At 33.0% G+C, this 14,735-nt stretch overlaps 1 protein-coding gene and 1 pseudogene across 1 annotated transcript; both read right to left on the reverse strand.

Moving 5' to 3' along the window:
• Window positions 1-3,642: 3,642 nt before the first annotated feature.
• Window positions 3,643-7,447, reverse strand: LOC120580553 (MDIS1-interacting receptor like kinase 2-like; annotated as a pseudogene).
• A 2,504-nt stretch (window positions 7,448-9,951) lies between these two features.
• Window positions 9,952-13,334, reverse strand: LOC120580555 (MDIS1-interacting receptor like kinase 2). The gene is made up of 2 exons (XM_039834367.1): window positions 10,563-13,334; window positions 9,952-10,470 (listed from the first exon to the last, which is right to left on the reverse strand). Exons 1-2 carry the CDS (start codon window positions 13,015-13,017, stop codon window positions 10,154-10,156), a joined length of 2,772 nt encoding a protein of 923 aa, XP_039690301.1. The 5' UTR covers window positions 13,018-13,334; the 3' UTR covers window positions 9,952-10,153.
• Window positions 13,335-14,735: the final 1,401 nt, after the last annotated feature.

A 14,735-nucleotide genomic window follows, 5' to 3' on the forward strand; every position in this document is an offset into this window, starting at 1 on the left:
TTATTAATCTGTAGTTCAAACTAGCTGAGCTACTCAACTCTTAAAAAAAAATTGATATGTTGGAGCATGGATTAATAAGACTTTCGATTCTCCACTTTTCAACATTGCAAATTCGTAGTTTAGGCTCTTTAATTTAGGGGGAAATGATATTTGTGTGGATATTAAAAAAAAAACGGTAGGCCTAATTAATTTGTATGTATTAAGACAACATGTGGCTTTAAACTTCCAACATGAGTGAACAAGACCCTTACATAATTCTGCAGGATTACGGATGCAATTGAAAAGATAGCTAATTAGTTACTAAAACATATCAACATAATGAACTAGGGATTGATTGTGAAATAGCAGCTATATATTTGTTCCAGCAACGATGGGACGCTTATTTGCTAGGAAAAGTTTTCATGTTAATTCGTTGCTAATATAAAGATGTCATAGCAAATTCATAGTCAATGTGCAGCAACATCCTATTCAAAAGTTTATGTTCTCTAGTTTTTTTTTTTTTTTAAGTAAGATATGTCCTCTAGATATATAGCTTAGATATTGCAACAAATTTCCTAGTAAATCTCTAGCTAAAACTGGTCAAAATTTCAAAGCAAATTCTATATTTCATTGGTAAGTATTTTAGTTTTTCCAATTAATTTGTTAAAAATTTGCTCTAAACAAGAATAACGTTGTCCTGAGAACAAAACGGTAAGTTCCATAAAACATATTGGTTCCTTTTGTTAAATCCAACTCACACAAACTCCTAAAACCAACAGCAACATAAGAAAGGAAACATTAAAACAACATGAACACACAATCTTCCAAAGCACAAATCTACCATTGAGAAATCTGTATGAAGTTATTAAGACAATTTCTTAACTTCAAAACAATTACTCAAACAAATTAAAGAATGAAAGAGCTGATGGCGTCAAATTGCATAAATTGGTCTAATATAAAGACCAATTCTGTACAATTATATTGATCTAAATTATATATTAAAATTGATAAGACCAGAACCATAACACAAAATGTAGAGTATCAAAAATGCTCCAGCATAAGGAAATATTCGGCCTAAAGCTATCTTACCCCATCTTCAAGTTTGAAAACATTACACAGTTGCAATAAAAACTTTACCACAAGATCAACATTTTCAGGTCTCACAAGAAATAGATGACTTGGTAACTCTGGTCAATAAAGGCTAGTGGGTTAGATCTATTTTCAATATAGAAAACATACAAATGTCCAATTCAAGTACAGATATAGGAAAATCAAGAGAGTGAAGAGACAAACATTAGATAGATATACAAGTATTCTTAAGCCAGGAAAAGACAACACACCTTAGGCACAAGTGTAATGGTAGCAAGAAGCTGATTCGGATGCACCTACGGAACGGAGGACTGTGATTCGGGAAGGGAGGTTGGTAATGATGGAAGTCAAATCGTTACGGAGGAAGAGTTTATTGATCAGTACAGTTGCAGAAATTCGTGAATTTTGCTGGAAGTCGAGCTTTGGAATATAAATATAGAAGAACCACCTAAAAGGATTGAGACTCATGTTCTTGTTTTTTTTAACACTAATCTTCAACAATAAGAAGTTGTAGACATCATGCATTTTTAATTTTCTTAACAATTAAAAATTGAAAGCTTATAAAAGTCCTGCTCTTCTACACGAAAGGATGTATTAAAACTGAGTAGAATGAAATAGTATTTATGGGAAAATTTTGAAATCTATCATTTTGAAGTCTATTCTTCTATTCTCTCTAATATGTTCAACAGTTAGTCCTTAGGTTGTTCTCTTGTTTAACGGGCACACCGATGTTCATAGAATATGAACTCTTATATTAGGCTGACCAATAATTGTTTCTTTTAAGATGACTTGTTTGAGAAGGTTCCCACCATTTATATCTACTATTTTTTTTAGATAGTGAATAAAAATCAAAGATGAAGGAAAGAGGGTCATTGGTGTTTCCTTTCGATGAGGTTCCATTAACATTTCGCATTTTAATTTTATAATAATAATTCAATGGTTGGAGAAATGGGATCACCGGTCCTTTTAACTGCACCTCAAACCAGACGTGCTCAACATCTTGTGTAAATCAAATTTGGTTTTTAAAAGAACAAAGCTGATCCGATGGCATAGGGAAACAGTTTCTATTACTGCATACACACTTTACATCTTGCTTACATTAAAAAAATTTGACAAAATCTTGTTTACATAATTTGTTCACATATAATAGATACAATGCCAATGGTAATAATTTTTCCAATATATAAAATATATATGAAATACTATTATTTGTGTTTAGTCTCTCCCATTTGAGGAAGTTTCAATTTTAGTTACTGAAAAAAAAAATCTTCAGAACCTACACCAACTTAAGATTGCATCATATTTAGTCTCTAGGATAACACTTACCATACTAGAAAACTATGATTACAAACTCTTTGTTTTTTTATTACCGGACTTTGTGAAAAATGCAATCCTATTTGATTCTTGTGTATTTAGATTAGAATCAGATAGTTCATCCTTTATTGATGTATCAATTTGGAGGTTTTTTCTGCAGTGCATAAATCACGATACTTAATGTGTAATTCTCAGTATAAAAGATAGGAAATCAATTTACTTTTATAAATTTTACATAAAATTATTTATTAGGATTTGGATCTTCTCATTTAGTTCTTAACAGAAAACCTTTTCACTTCATATAGGACGAGAAAGTAAGGGGGGTGTATTGGATCATGATTCTAAGGGTTAAAAGACTTTTTTATCATGAAAAAATCTTGTGGTATTCAATCAAGACTCTTTCCAATTTAAAAAAAGTCTTGTGTTATTCAATCAAGATTCTTTGTCATTTAAAAAAAGTCTTGTAGTATTCAATCAAGACTCTTAATCACTTAAAAAAAGTCTAGTGGTATTCAAAATCATTCAAATTTCGAAGGATTGTTTAATAAATCAGATTTTGATGGATTTTGTGGGATTTTCTAGTGAAATTTTAGCATGAAAAAGTCTTTCATGAAAACATGAAATTTCTTAGGATTGTTTTTTTCTTTTAAGATTTTACTATCTCTCCCTCTCTCTCCTCCCTTCTCTCTTACTCTCTCTTTTCCTCTCCCCTCTCTCCCTCTCTCTCTCCCCTTCCTTCTCTCTCTCTCTCTCTCTCTCTAGCTCTCCCGTAAAAAACCTCTCTCTCTCTAGCTCTCCCGTAAAAAATAAAATAAAATAAATAGAAGAGTCTTTATTGAGATTTTGTGAAAGAGAGTGTGTTATGATATTTTTTTTCAACTATTTCTTAAAATTCATAAAATCTGTTGAAATCTCTTGAAATCCATAAAATCATTTCAAATCCTTTAAAATCTTATGAATTAAATCCATTTAAATCCTTAATAGTCTTTTAAAATCATCAAAGTCATCAAAATCTTGCAAAATCTTTTAAAATCCTCAAGACTTTTTTAAACAAAAATTGTCCTTTAAAATCCTAAAAGGATGTGTGAGACACAATATTGGATTCAACTGAAGCAAAAGTTATATATTATATATAGGTTTTCATCTTTTTTTTTTGGCATATAAATAAGTATCATATAAAGTTAAAATAAAACTTTAAATTATAGCAATATTGAAAGCGTACTTGAAACTATAAATTCATAATAATTATAAAAACGATTCACAATGCCAAAAAAGATTTTACAAATACAAAACAATGATGTATTATTGAAGTACATATATTTCGTAAACACCATATTTTGTAAACACAATATTTAGGCTATATATATGAGACAATATATATGTAACTGACCCTTTGAACATGGCTATGACATTACAAGCTGCTTGCAGACCTGCTCCATGGTAGGGCGAGAACACGGGCTTTTTGTTATGCAAGCAACTGCAATCCTTAGCACAGAAGACACCTCTTGAACAATGGTATTTGTGGGATGAGGGAGACGTTGGTCCAATTTATCTATCAATGGCATAGGATCAAGTGTCACGTCCATAACACTTTGTGAAGCTTGCTGCCACAAAGAAGTTACAACATCTCCAGGGTGCTTTCCATAAAGTATTTCCAAGGTTAATATCCCAAAACTATACACATCACATTTCTCATTTACTTCCATTGTGTATGCAAGTTCTGTGGAAATTTAAAAAGAGTTATCACGTGAAAAATATGATTCTGTAAAAATAGCATGATATGTAGATTTCATAGTTGTGAAATAATTACATTTTACATGTAAGTACTAAAAATGAACTACAAATTATTATAACCTTTAATTAATATAAAAGAAAAGGAATTGACCTGGAGCTGCATATCCAAAGGTGCCTGCAAAAGAAGTCATGTTGGATGAATTGGGATTTAGGAACTTGGATGTTCCGAAGTCTGAGACATGAGCTACATATTCCAAATCCAAAATAACATTCTTGCTGGATATATCTCGATGAACAATAGGAGGGGAACAATCATGATGCAGATAGAATAAGGCATTAGCTATATCTTTAATGATATTCACCCTCTTATTCCAATCAAATTCAGCAGCTTGTTCATTGTCCTTCAAAATGTTGTACATGCTACCCTTCTCCAAAAATTCATAAACCAAAAATGAGTGTAGTCGATGTGAACAAAAGCCGTATAACTTCACAATGTTGCGATGTCGAATTTCTGTCAAAGCATGGATCTCATTATTGAATGCTTTCATATTAGACATTTCTTCATGTTCTAATAAATGAAGTTTCTTCACAGCTACAACTTGACCTGAAGGCAACTCTGCTTTGTAAACATTTCCATGTCCTCCAACCCCAATGAGATGCTTGTTGTCAAAATCTTCTGTGGCTTCGATTATGTTCTCATATACCATTTTTCCATCAAAGCTCCATGTTGCAAAGAGATTTTCAGTTTGAAATTCTTCTGTAGGCTTGTATTCTTTTTTTCTTGAAGTGTGGTAGAAAAGGTATGAGAACCCATAAACAAATAATGCTAACAATAGAGTTCCAAGAGTGAGGGGTAAAACTAGATCCAAAATTTTGTTAGTCTTATGACTATGAAAGTTATGAAAGTTTCCACCTGATGTTGAGCAAGGCTCTAGACCAGAGACATTACCACACAAGCCTTTGTTATTTCTCAGTGCTTCAATTGGAGCTTTTAGGAAGGCTGGAATGTTAGGAATCGGACCCTCCAATTGGTTGTATGATATATCAACAATTGTCAAGCTTAACATCTTACCGTAGCTCAAAGGAATGGTTCCAGAAAGATTATTATGTGAAAGATTCAATGTTTGTATGTGATTTAACTGTCCAAGCATTGATGGTATGGTTCCGTTCAAAAAATTTCCACTAAGGTCAAGATCTTCAATAACTTCTAATTGGCCAAACTCAATGGGAATGTTTCCTTCAAACCTATTTTGGCTCAAATTCAAATGTATTAACTCAGACAACCTTCCAAGTCTTCTAGGGATGAAGCCACTTAAATTATTTTTTTCAAGCTCCAAGGCAGTTAGTGCCTGCAGTGATGCAATTTGTACAGGAACTTCTCCCAAAAGATTATTGTTATTTATCGAGAGTTTGATTAACAAAGATAAGTTTCCTAGCTCCTTTGGAATTTTTCCAGTAAGATGGTTTGAAGACAGATTAAGTTCTTGTAATTGTGTTGCTCCACCTAGTTCTTGCGGTATGCTTCCAGTTAAATTATTGTTGGAGATTTGAAGACTTGTGAGTTTCTTGCACTTACCCCAATTTGGTGATATATGGCCATAAAAATTATTATCACTTAATTCCATGTAGACCAAATGTGGATAAACACCAAAACCATCTGTTATATTTCCAGTTAATTGATTTTTTGAAGCCTAACTCTAATAAGGCTGGAGCAATTCTTCAAACTCATTGGAACTAATCCTGTGAAATGATTATTGGATGCAGTGAACCAATATAACTTTCCACTAACACAAATGTTGTGCGGTAATTGACCTGTGAAATTATTATCACCTAACAACAAAACTTCTAAATTGGTAACTCTATTCATTCTGGTTGGAATGTTGCCACTTAATGCATTTGAGAAAGGAGGTAAGCTACTGAGTTTTGTCAAATTTCCGATAGTGGGAGGAATTGGTCCAGAGGGTTTATTTGTTGAAATGGTAATAGAATCCAAGTTGACCAAGTTACCAATGGAAGGTGGAATTTGTCCGGTGAGAGCATTTGAGAAAAGAGATAACACTGTGAGTTTTGTCAAATTTTTTATAGTGCAAGGAATTGGTCCGAGAGTTTATTTATATGAAGGATAATAGAATCCAAATTGACCAAGTTACCTATGGAATGTGGAATTTGTCCGGTGAGAGCATTTGAGAAAAGAGTTAACTCAGTGAGTTTTGTCAAATTTCCTATAGTGAAAGGAATAGGTCCAGATAGTGTATTTGTATGAAGGACAATAGTATCCAAATTGACCAAGTTATATATGGAAGGTGGAATTTGTCCGGTGAGAGCATTTGAGAAAAGAGATAACATTGTGAGTTTTGTCAAATTTCCGATAGTGGTAGGAATTGGTCCCGAGAGTTTATTTCTATGAAGGAGAATAGAATCCAAATTGACCAAGTTACTCATGGATGGAGGGATTGACCCTGAGAGGTTGTTGTCTAACAACTGGATTGTGGAAAGGGAATAAAGTTTTCCAACTTCATTCGGAATGCTACCAATGAGATGGTTTGAATAAAGGTAAAGATAATATAAATTGCTCAAATTTCCAATTGTAGAAGGGATTGCACCGGAGAGATGATTCATAGACAAGTCAAGTTCACCGAGTTGTTTTAGAAATCCAATTTCTCGAGGAATGAAGCCAGAAAGGCTGTTATTTCCAAGATATAGTCTCTGGAGGTTGACTAAATTTCCTATTTCACGAGGAATGTGGCCGAAAAGTTGATTGGAATGTAACTTGAGATTTGTTATTTTGGCCAACTTTCCTAAAGAAATAGAGATAGACCCACTGAGATAATTAAAGCTGAGATCAAGATAGGATAGTTTGGAGAAATTACCAATGGTATTGGGAACGCTACCAGAGAGTTCATTTAGTGACAAATCAAGAGTTTCTAGATTGGACATTACACCAATATGATGTGGAACAACTCCAAAGAATGAGTTGTTTCTTAAAACTAAGCTATGGATTTTTGGAAGTGATGAGATATTGAGATTTTGAAGTGTACCTTTTAGTCCAATACTTGCAAGATGTATCTTGTAGATAGATTTTGACTTGCCATCACATGTGATTCCCACCCAATTGCAAGGCTTATTACCAATCCATGAAGAGAGCAATGACTTGCTTTGGTTGTCAAAGCTTGCTTTCCATTTCAATAAAGCATTTGCCTCGCTGCTTTGCGTTTTTGACGAAGCATGAGGTGATGTTGCCATTACAAACATACAAAAGAACCAAAGAAGACATGATAATGGAAACAGCTTCATGCTCTGAAGCATTTTGGAAATTTAATCAATGAAATGAAAGTATGTATAGTTAACTGAAAGTATAATTGAACAAGAGACTCTTTATGATATTGCATGCATTATAATGGGAGATGTAGATGATATATTTATACACATAATATGGTAATAAACACTTGATATTCCCTTTGCAATAGGGAAGAGAGACACTAGGTTGGATTAACACGGAGTTTAAACTAAGCCACATAAAAAAATCTTCTTATCTTTCATTAGTCTATTCAAGTCTAGAACCACAAAATATTAAGTCGTTCATTATTAATCTATTCTCAATATTCCAATTTCTCCACCATTTGTATATTTGTTATTACACTCTTTAGAAAGAAAAAAAAGATTATCTGGATATAATAATAATAATAATACGTCTTAATTTGTATGCACTAAGTGACAATATGATAGCTTTAAATTTCAAACATGAGTGAAGAAGATTCAAACATATTCCAATGGAAAATGGCAAATGCCGTTAGAGCACATAGTAGGAGTAGATGGTGATTGCATTAGCGTCCATTTTGGTCTAGAATCATTGATCTATCCTCCCAAGGAGGGGTAGAGTTGTTGAGGTGGACCATGAGATTTTAAAATATTGATATTTTTTTTGTTGAATATAGTATTTAATATGCTTAATTGCATGTTTGATCTCTTATGTTTATTTTAGGTTTTAAGTTGGTCTCTTATGTTTTAAAAGTTTCAAGATGATTGCTTACGTTTTAAAAGTTTTAATTTGGTACAAAATGTTACTCGCATTGAAATAAGCTAGTCTCTTCTATAACTTAACGTTTAAAGATTCAGGTTGAGTATAAAATTTAATTTATTTAGACAATCACTTTTAAAACATTTTTTAAATTTTTTGTTTTATTAGACTCAATTGCGAAATGGACTGACTTATTCCAATGTGAATAACATTTTTGACCAACTTAAAACTTATAAAACACTTATAAAACGTAAGGGACCAATTTGAAACTTTTAAAACATAAGGGACCATCTTAAAAATTAAAATAAACATAAGAGATCAAACATGGAATTAAGCCTATTTAATATCTAAGCATATCATGTTCTATTATTTATATAATTATTTTTAAGTGAACTTAATTTTGGGATCCTATTATTTTTATCAAATTCATGAATTTAATTTTTATCCATGATTTATTTTTTATGATTTTCTGGGAAGTTTTAGAGCAATCTGATCAAGTAGTACGGAAACCAGATTTTTTCTAAAACAGAAAATGAGAGTTATGATGATTAATATATATGGTCCTTAAAATGGTTATCCATGTTACGAATAGACTCAGAATTTGTGTTGATACAGTTTGAGTTATATAATCTGGACTAATTTTCCCCTGAAAAATGGCGTTTAGGGGTATTCGGATTCTATAATCCAAAAAAGTAAGGAACACGCCCTATTTCTTGAGGTTTTTGGATTATAAAATCCGAACCGGTGAAAAATTCATTTTTTTAATCCCATAACAAAGAAAAAACTCAATTTAGATTATAAAATTTGAAAATCACATGATCATTTTCATAAAAAATAAAAAATGGATGCGCGAAAAATAGGTAGAGAGGAAAAGGCAATAGTCTAACATTTTGTGTGTTGAACACTCCCCCATTGTCTTAAATCATAGTGTCCTTCACTACTCTAGGAAGGATCACTTTTGGAAAATGCTTGCTGCACCAAACTTCTATCCCTTCAGCAATATCCTTTTGTGCTCACTGTGATTCTTGGATTGTTGATATTGATTCTTGTTTTACATGTCTAACAATGTAACTGTTCCAGTCAAAGCACGCAGTAGGCACCATCAGATTAATTGTCTCTGATAATTATGATTCGATTTATTAAAATTTTATAACATTTTTTAATTAAAATAATATAAAAAAATAATTTTTTTAATAATTATAAAAAAAACAATTACACACGTGACATCCACGTCAGCATTGATTTGGTCAAAATTGGTCTGGGAGACCAAAACTGCAAAAGGGGGAGTACTTATGGAGCTGAATTGTATTTTATTTTGTTAGGGGGCCAAAACTGCTATTAAGCCTAAAATTTATAGTAGTAATAAATATGTAATATTACAACTTTAATTTTTTGTTTATATATTATAGTTTATTTTAGTGGTCAATTTAAATTTTTTCTGACTCGGTTAACCGGTGGAATATGAGTCAACTCTTTGTGAACCGAACAAACCTTCTTCACTTGTTTAATTTATTTGGGTCTTTCCACAATATTTTGGAGTTTCTTAAAGTCTTGAGAACATCTGCACGTTTTCCCTTATGGCATGATTTCTCCTCTTCTTCATGTCATATTTGTCCTCTTGCAAAACTTAATTAGAAGGTTATCTTATATCTTACATAATCACTTGTCTAAATCTACCTTTGAAGTATTGCATTGTGATATTGAATGGAGACCTATATGGACATTTCACATGACATGCAATACACTATAATTCAAAAGCAACATAATTAAAGCCTTAAAATTACTCAATAAAAAACAGTTTCATAAGAGGTTTACCATTACAAAACAGAAAAATGGTGGTCTTATTTTTATAGAAGCTAAAATGAGTACACCAACTCATACAACAAAGCTACACCCAACAGAGCAATACATTGACACTTAACTATAATTTTATTCTCAAGATAAAACACTTATCATGTAATAGAAAAAGGGATGGAAAATCCTCTAAATCATTAGATAAAACCACCCATTTCCTATATCTTAAGATGACTTTGACATTACAATCTCCTTGCAAACTTGCCCCATTGTAGGGCGATCATGTGTTCTCTCACTTAAGCAATGAATTGCAATCCTTAAAATTGATAACACCTCATTCTTGATATCTTTAGTAGGATGCGGGAGGCGTTGATCCAACTTATCAATCAATGACATAGCGTCGACTGTTACATATATACCACTTGAATGCAAAGCAGTTGATACAATGTCTCCAGGATGCTTTCCAAAAAGTATTTCCAAGGTTAATATCCCAAAACTATACACATCACACTTCTCATTTACTTCCATTGTGTATGCAAGTTCTGTAACAAACACTAAGAGTTATCAATGTGAAAAATAGGGTTCCAAAACAAACAGGATATGTAGACAATTAATACAAAGAAAAGAAATTAACCTGGAGCAGCATATCCAAAGGTTCCTACAAAACAGGTCCAATTGGAAGAATCGGGATTAAGAAACTTGGCTGTTCCGAAGTCTGAGACATGAGCCACATATTCCAAATCCAAAACAACATTCTTGCTGGATATATCACGATGAACAATTGAAGGTGAGCAATTGTGATGCATATAGCATAAAGCATTAGCTACACCTTTAATGGCATTTACCCTCCTATTCCAATTCAACTTAATTGCTTGGTCATTGTCTTTCAAAATCTTGTCCACACTGCCTTTCTCCAAGAACTCATAAACCAAAAATGAGTGCAATGGATGTGAACAATACCCGTATAACTTCACAATGTTTCGATGCCGGATTTCAGTTAAAGCTTGGATCTCACTTGCGAAAGCTTTCAGATTGGACGTCTCTCCATTTTGTAATGAATGGAGTTTCTTCACCGCTACAACTTGTCCTGTGGGGAACTCTGCTTTGTAAACACTTCCGTGTCCTCCTATCCCAATGAGATGCTTGTTGTCAAACTCTTCAGTTGCTTCAACAATGTTCTCATACACCAATTTTCCATCAAAGCTCCATATTGCAAATAGATTTTCAGTTTGAAATTCTCCTGCAGTCTTGTATTCTTTTGTGCTTGAAGTTCGACATAAAAGGCATGAGAGGCCATAAAGAAATAATGCTGACAATAGAGTGCCTAGAGTGATGGGTAAAACAACCACCAAAATGTGTTTAGTCTTATGACTATGAAAGTTACCACCTAATGTTGAGCAAGGCTCTAAGCCAGAGTTACCACACAAGCCTTTGTTATTTCTTAATGCTTCAATTGGAGCATTTTTGAAGGCTGGAATGTTTGGAATTGGACCTTCAAATTGGTTGTATGATATATCAATAGTTGTTAAGCTTGACATCTCACCATAGGTCAAGGGAATGGTACCAGAAAAATTATTATGTGAGAGATTCAATGTTTCTAAGCGATTTAACTCTCCAAGCATTGTTGGTATGGTTCCATTCAAAACATTCTCGCTAAGATCAAGATTTTCAATAATTTTCAATTGTCCAAACTCAGCAGGAATGTCTCCTTCAAACTTATTTTGGCTCAAATTCAAGTCCAATAAATTAGGTAATCTTCCAAGTTGTTCTGGGATGAAGCCACTGAAATTATTTGTTGCAAGCTCCAAGATAGTTATTTTATGCAATAATGCAATTTGTTCAGGAACTTCTCCTACAAGATGATTGCTACTTATCAAGAGCTGGATCAATGAGGATAAGTTTCCTAGCTCCTTTGGAATTTCTCCTGTGAGTTGATTCGAGGAAAGGTCCAGTATAGTTAAATTGGTTGCTTCGGCCAATTCGGGTGGTATGCTTCCTGATATATTATTATTGAAAACTTTAAGGCTTGTGAGATTCTTGCACTTTCCCCAATTTGGAGAGAGATGACCATAAAAATTATTATCACTCAATTCCATATATTCCAAATTCGGATACACACCAAAGCTATCTGTTATATTTGCAGTCAGTTGGTTTTGTTGAAGTCTCACTCTCTTAAGGCTTGAGCAATTTTTTAAACTCTTTGGAACTAGACCAATGAACTGGTTATTACTAGTGGAGAAACGAGTTAACTTTCCACTAACACATATATTGTGAGGTAAATGACCTGTGAAATTATTATTGCATAACTGGAGAATTTCAAAATTAGTAAGCCTATTCATTTCAGTTGGAATATTTCCAGTGAGAGCATTTGAAATAAGAGATAACTTAGTGAGTTTTGTCAAATTTCCAATAGTGGAAGGAATATGTCCGCAGAGTTTATTATCATCAAGAAGAATAGAAGTCAATTTGATCAAATTACCAATGGATGATGGGATTGGCCCAGAGAGGTTGTTTCCTGACAATTGGATTGTGGTAAGGGAATTGAGCTTTCCAACTTCACTGGGAATGTTACCAGAGAGTCTATTAAGTGATAAATCAAGAGTTTCCAGATTTGACATCACCCCAATATGGTGAGGAACAACTCCGTAAAAGGAATTGTTTTTTAAAACTAAGATGCGGATTTTTGGAAGTGATGAGAAATTGAGACTTTGAAGCATACCTTTTAGGCCAATATTGGTGAGATTTAACTTGCAGATAGATTTTGAGTCATCACAACATGTGATTCCTTCCCAACTACTACAAGGATCGTTACCGATCCATGAAGAGAGCAATGCCCTACTATGGTTGTCAAAGCTTGCTTTCCACTTCAATAGAACATCTACTTCGCTGCCTTGGATTTTTGTTGTGGCATGAGGTGATGTGGCTATTACAAACACATAGAAGAACAGACGAACACACAACAATGGTAAGGGCTTCATCTTCTGAAACATTTTGGAAATTTGGACACAAAGAAAGTTACGTATTAGACTAAGAGACTTGTTGTTATAATGCCATGGGAGATATTTATACACAAAATACAAGTCTTCCATCGGCCTGATTAAAGTCTTCCATGTTGAACTTCCATGAATAAGTGACGTTCCCTTCCCAAAAAAAAAAATTAATAAGTGACATTGACAATGGTGACTTATAAACTTCAAAAATGGTGACTTTTAATGCCGTAAGAAAGATTGTTTGAATGTGAAGCAAGTTAGGTGACGGTCTTTGCACTAGAGTCTTGTTTTGGGGTTAGTATCTGTCAAAGGACCGATAAAGACCTGTTTGGTCACCACTCCAGATTATTTTGGTTTGGACACACTCATAATAACTCATAAGAGAAAAAGATAAAATCAAATTGAATTAAATAATTAATTGATCTATCAATACTTTCCCGGGATTATCCTAGTGGAAATTTTATTCCTAGAAAAGTTTGACAAAAGTGTTTGGATATTGATTTGAATTCTGAGGAACTATATTTTAAGGAAATGGTGTAATTATTAAAATACCCCTTGAGTGTGTTTGGATGAGGGAATGTTTTGAGGGAATATAATGTTTTGAGGAAATTCAAATATTTTGGGGTGAATTCCATTGTTTGGATAATAATTTGAAGCATTTTCAAAATGATGGAAATTTATGAAGTATTTTGTTCAAGTTAAATTTAGAGAATTTCAAATGACACCTAAAAGTTAAGAATTTCAAATTTCTTCATTGTTGTTATTTTTCATATTTTGCATTTTAGTCCTCAATTTTTCCAAAAATTTCAAATTGACCCCAATAAATTTCCAAAAAATTGCAAATTGGTCCCTCAAAATTTTCAAAAATTATAATTTGACCCCTTAAGTTTTTGAAATTTGTAAATTGACCCCTAATTTCAATTTTCAAATTTGGCCCTCTAAAAATTAAAATTTATAAAAGTTGCCCAAAAATGATGACAATAAATTTTTTTATTACTCCATCCAAACAATAATATTTAAGAATGAAAGCAATTTAATTGAATCATTTGAATAACCTAGAATTCTAAATTCTTCAAAAAATTTCAAATACTCCATCCAAACACACTCTTATAGTAGGTGGACACAAATGATGGGTGGCCCGATAGCGGAAACCTGATAGCAGGTGGCCCAGTGGATCTTGGAGAGGATCTGATACCATATTAGAAATTGTGGTTGTGCCTAACACAACCCCACAAAACTGGCTTGTGAGGTGAGGATTGCCCCCCACTTATTAACACATTGTCAGGCCATCAGCTATCCGATGTGGGACTCTTAAGAAGACCGCGGGAAGACAGAGAAGAAGTATGGAGCTGACAGAACTAACCCACTCAAAGATTATTCAACGCCAGCAACCAAAGGATCTCAGGTCTTGAAGGATAAGTGGCGAGTTTATTGGGGATTGAACCTTTGAAAAAGCAACAATTTGAGTTTTGAGGTTGTGATGATAGCTCAACTTACCTTGTATTTGGTATATTTTTGAGTCACTTTAATAAGCATTTAAAGACAATATAAATGAGTTTTAGATAAGTTGATCATGGTTTAAGAGAACTTTTGCATTTTTTTTTATTTTAATTCGTTGTAATTTTGTTTCTTCCCTAACCAAACAACTCCATAGGTGTTTTAACTCATTTTATCAATATGTTATATAAGCCGGAAAACAAGACATCTCATGAAATCTATGGAACACAAAGAATGAAGATCAACGAGGTTTTGGAAGGCTTTGAAGACAATACAAGTTGGGGGAACAAAGGAAGAAGAAGTTACTGGGTGTTTTTAGT

Source organism: Medicago truncatula, chromosome 1 (assembly GCF_003473485.1).
Source record: "Medicago truncatula cultivar Jemalong A17 chromosome 1, MtrunA17r5.0-ANR, whole genome shotgun sequence".
Classification (NCBI taxonomy): domain Eukaryota; kingdom Viridiplantae; phylum Streptophyta; class Magnoliopsida; order Fabales; family Fabaceae; genus Medicago; species Medicago truncatula.

Coding starts and splice junctions, on each gene's coding strand:
- LOC120580555 (XM_039834367.1), bottom strand. CDS start 13,017: ATGGAAGACTTGTATTTTGTGTATAAATATCTCCCATGGCATTATAAC. Junction 10,471..10,562: donor CTTTGGATATGCTGCTCCAG/GTTAATTTCTTT, acceptor TGTTTGTTACAG/AACTTGCATACACAATGGAA.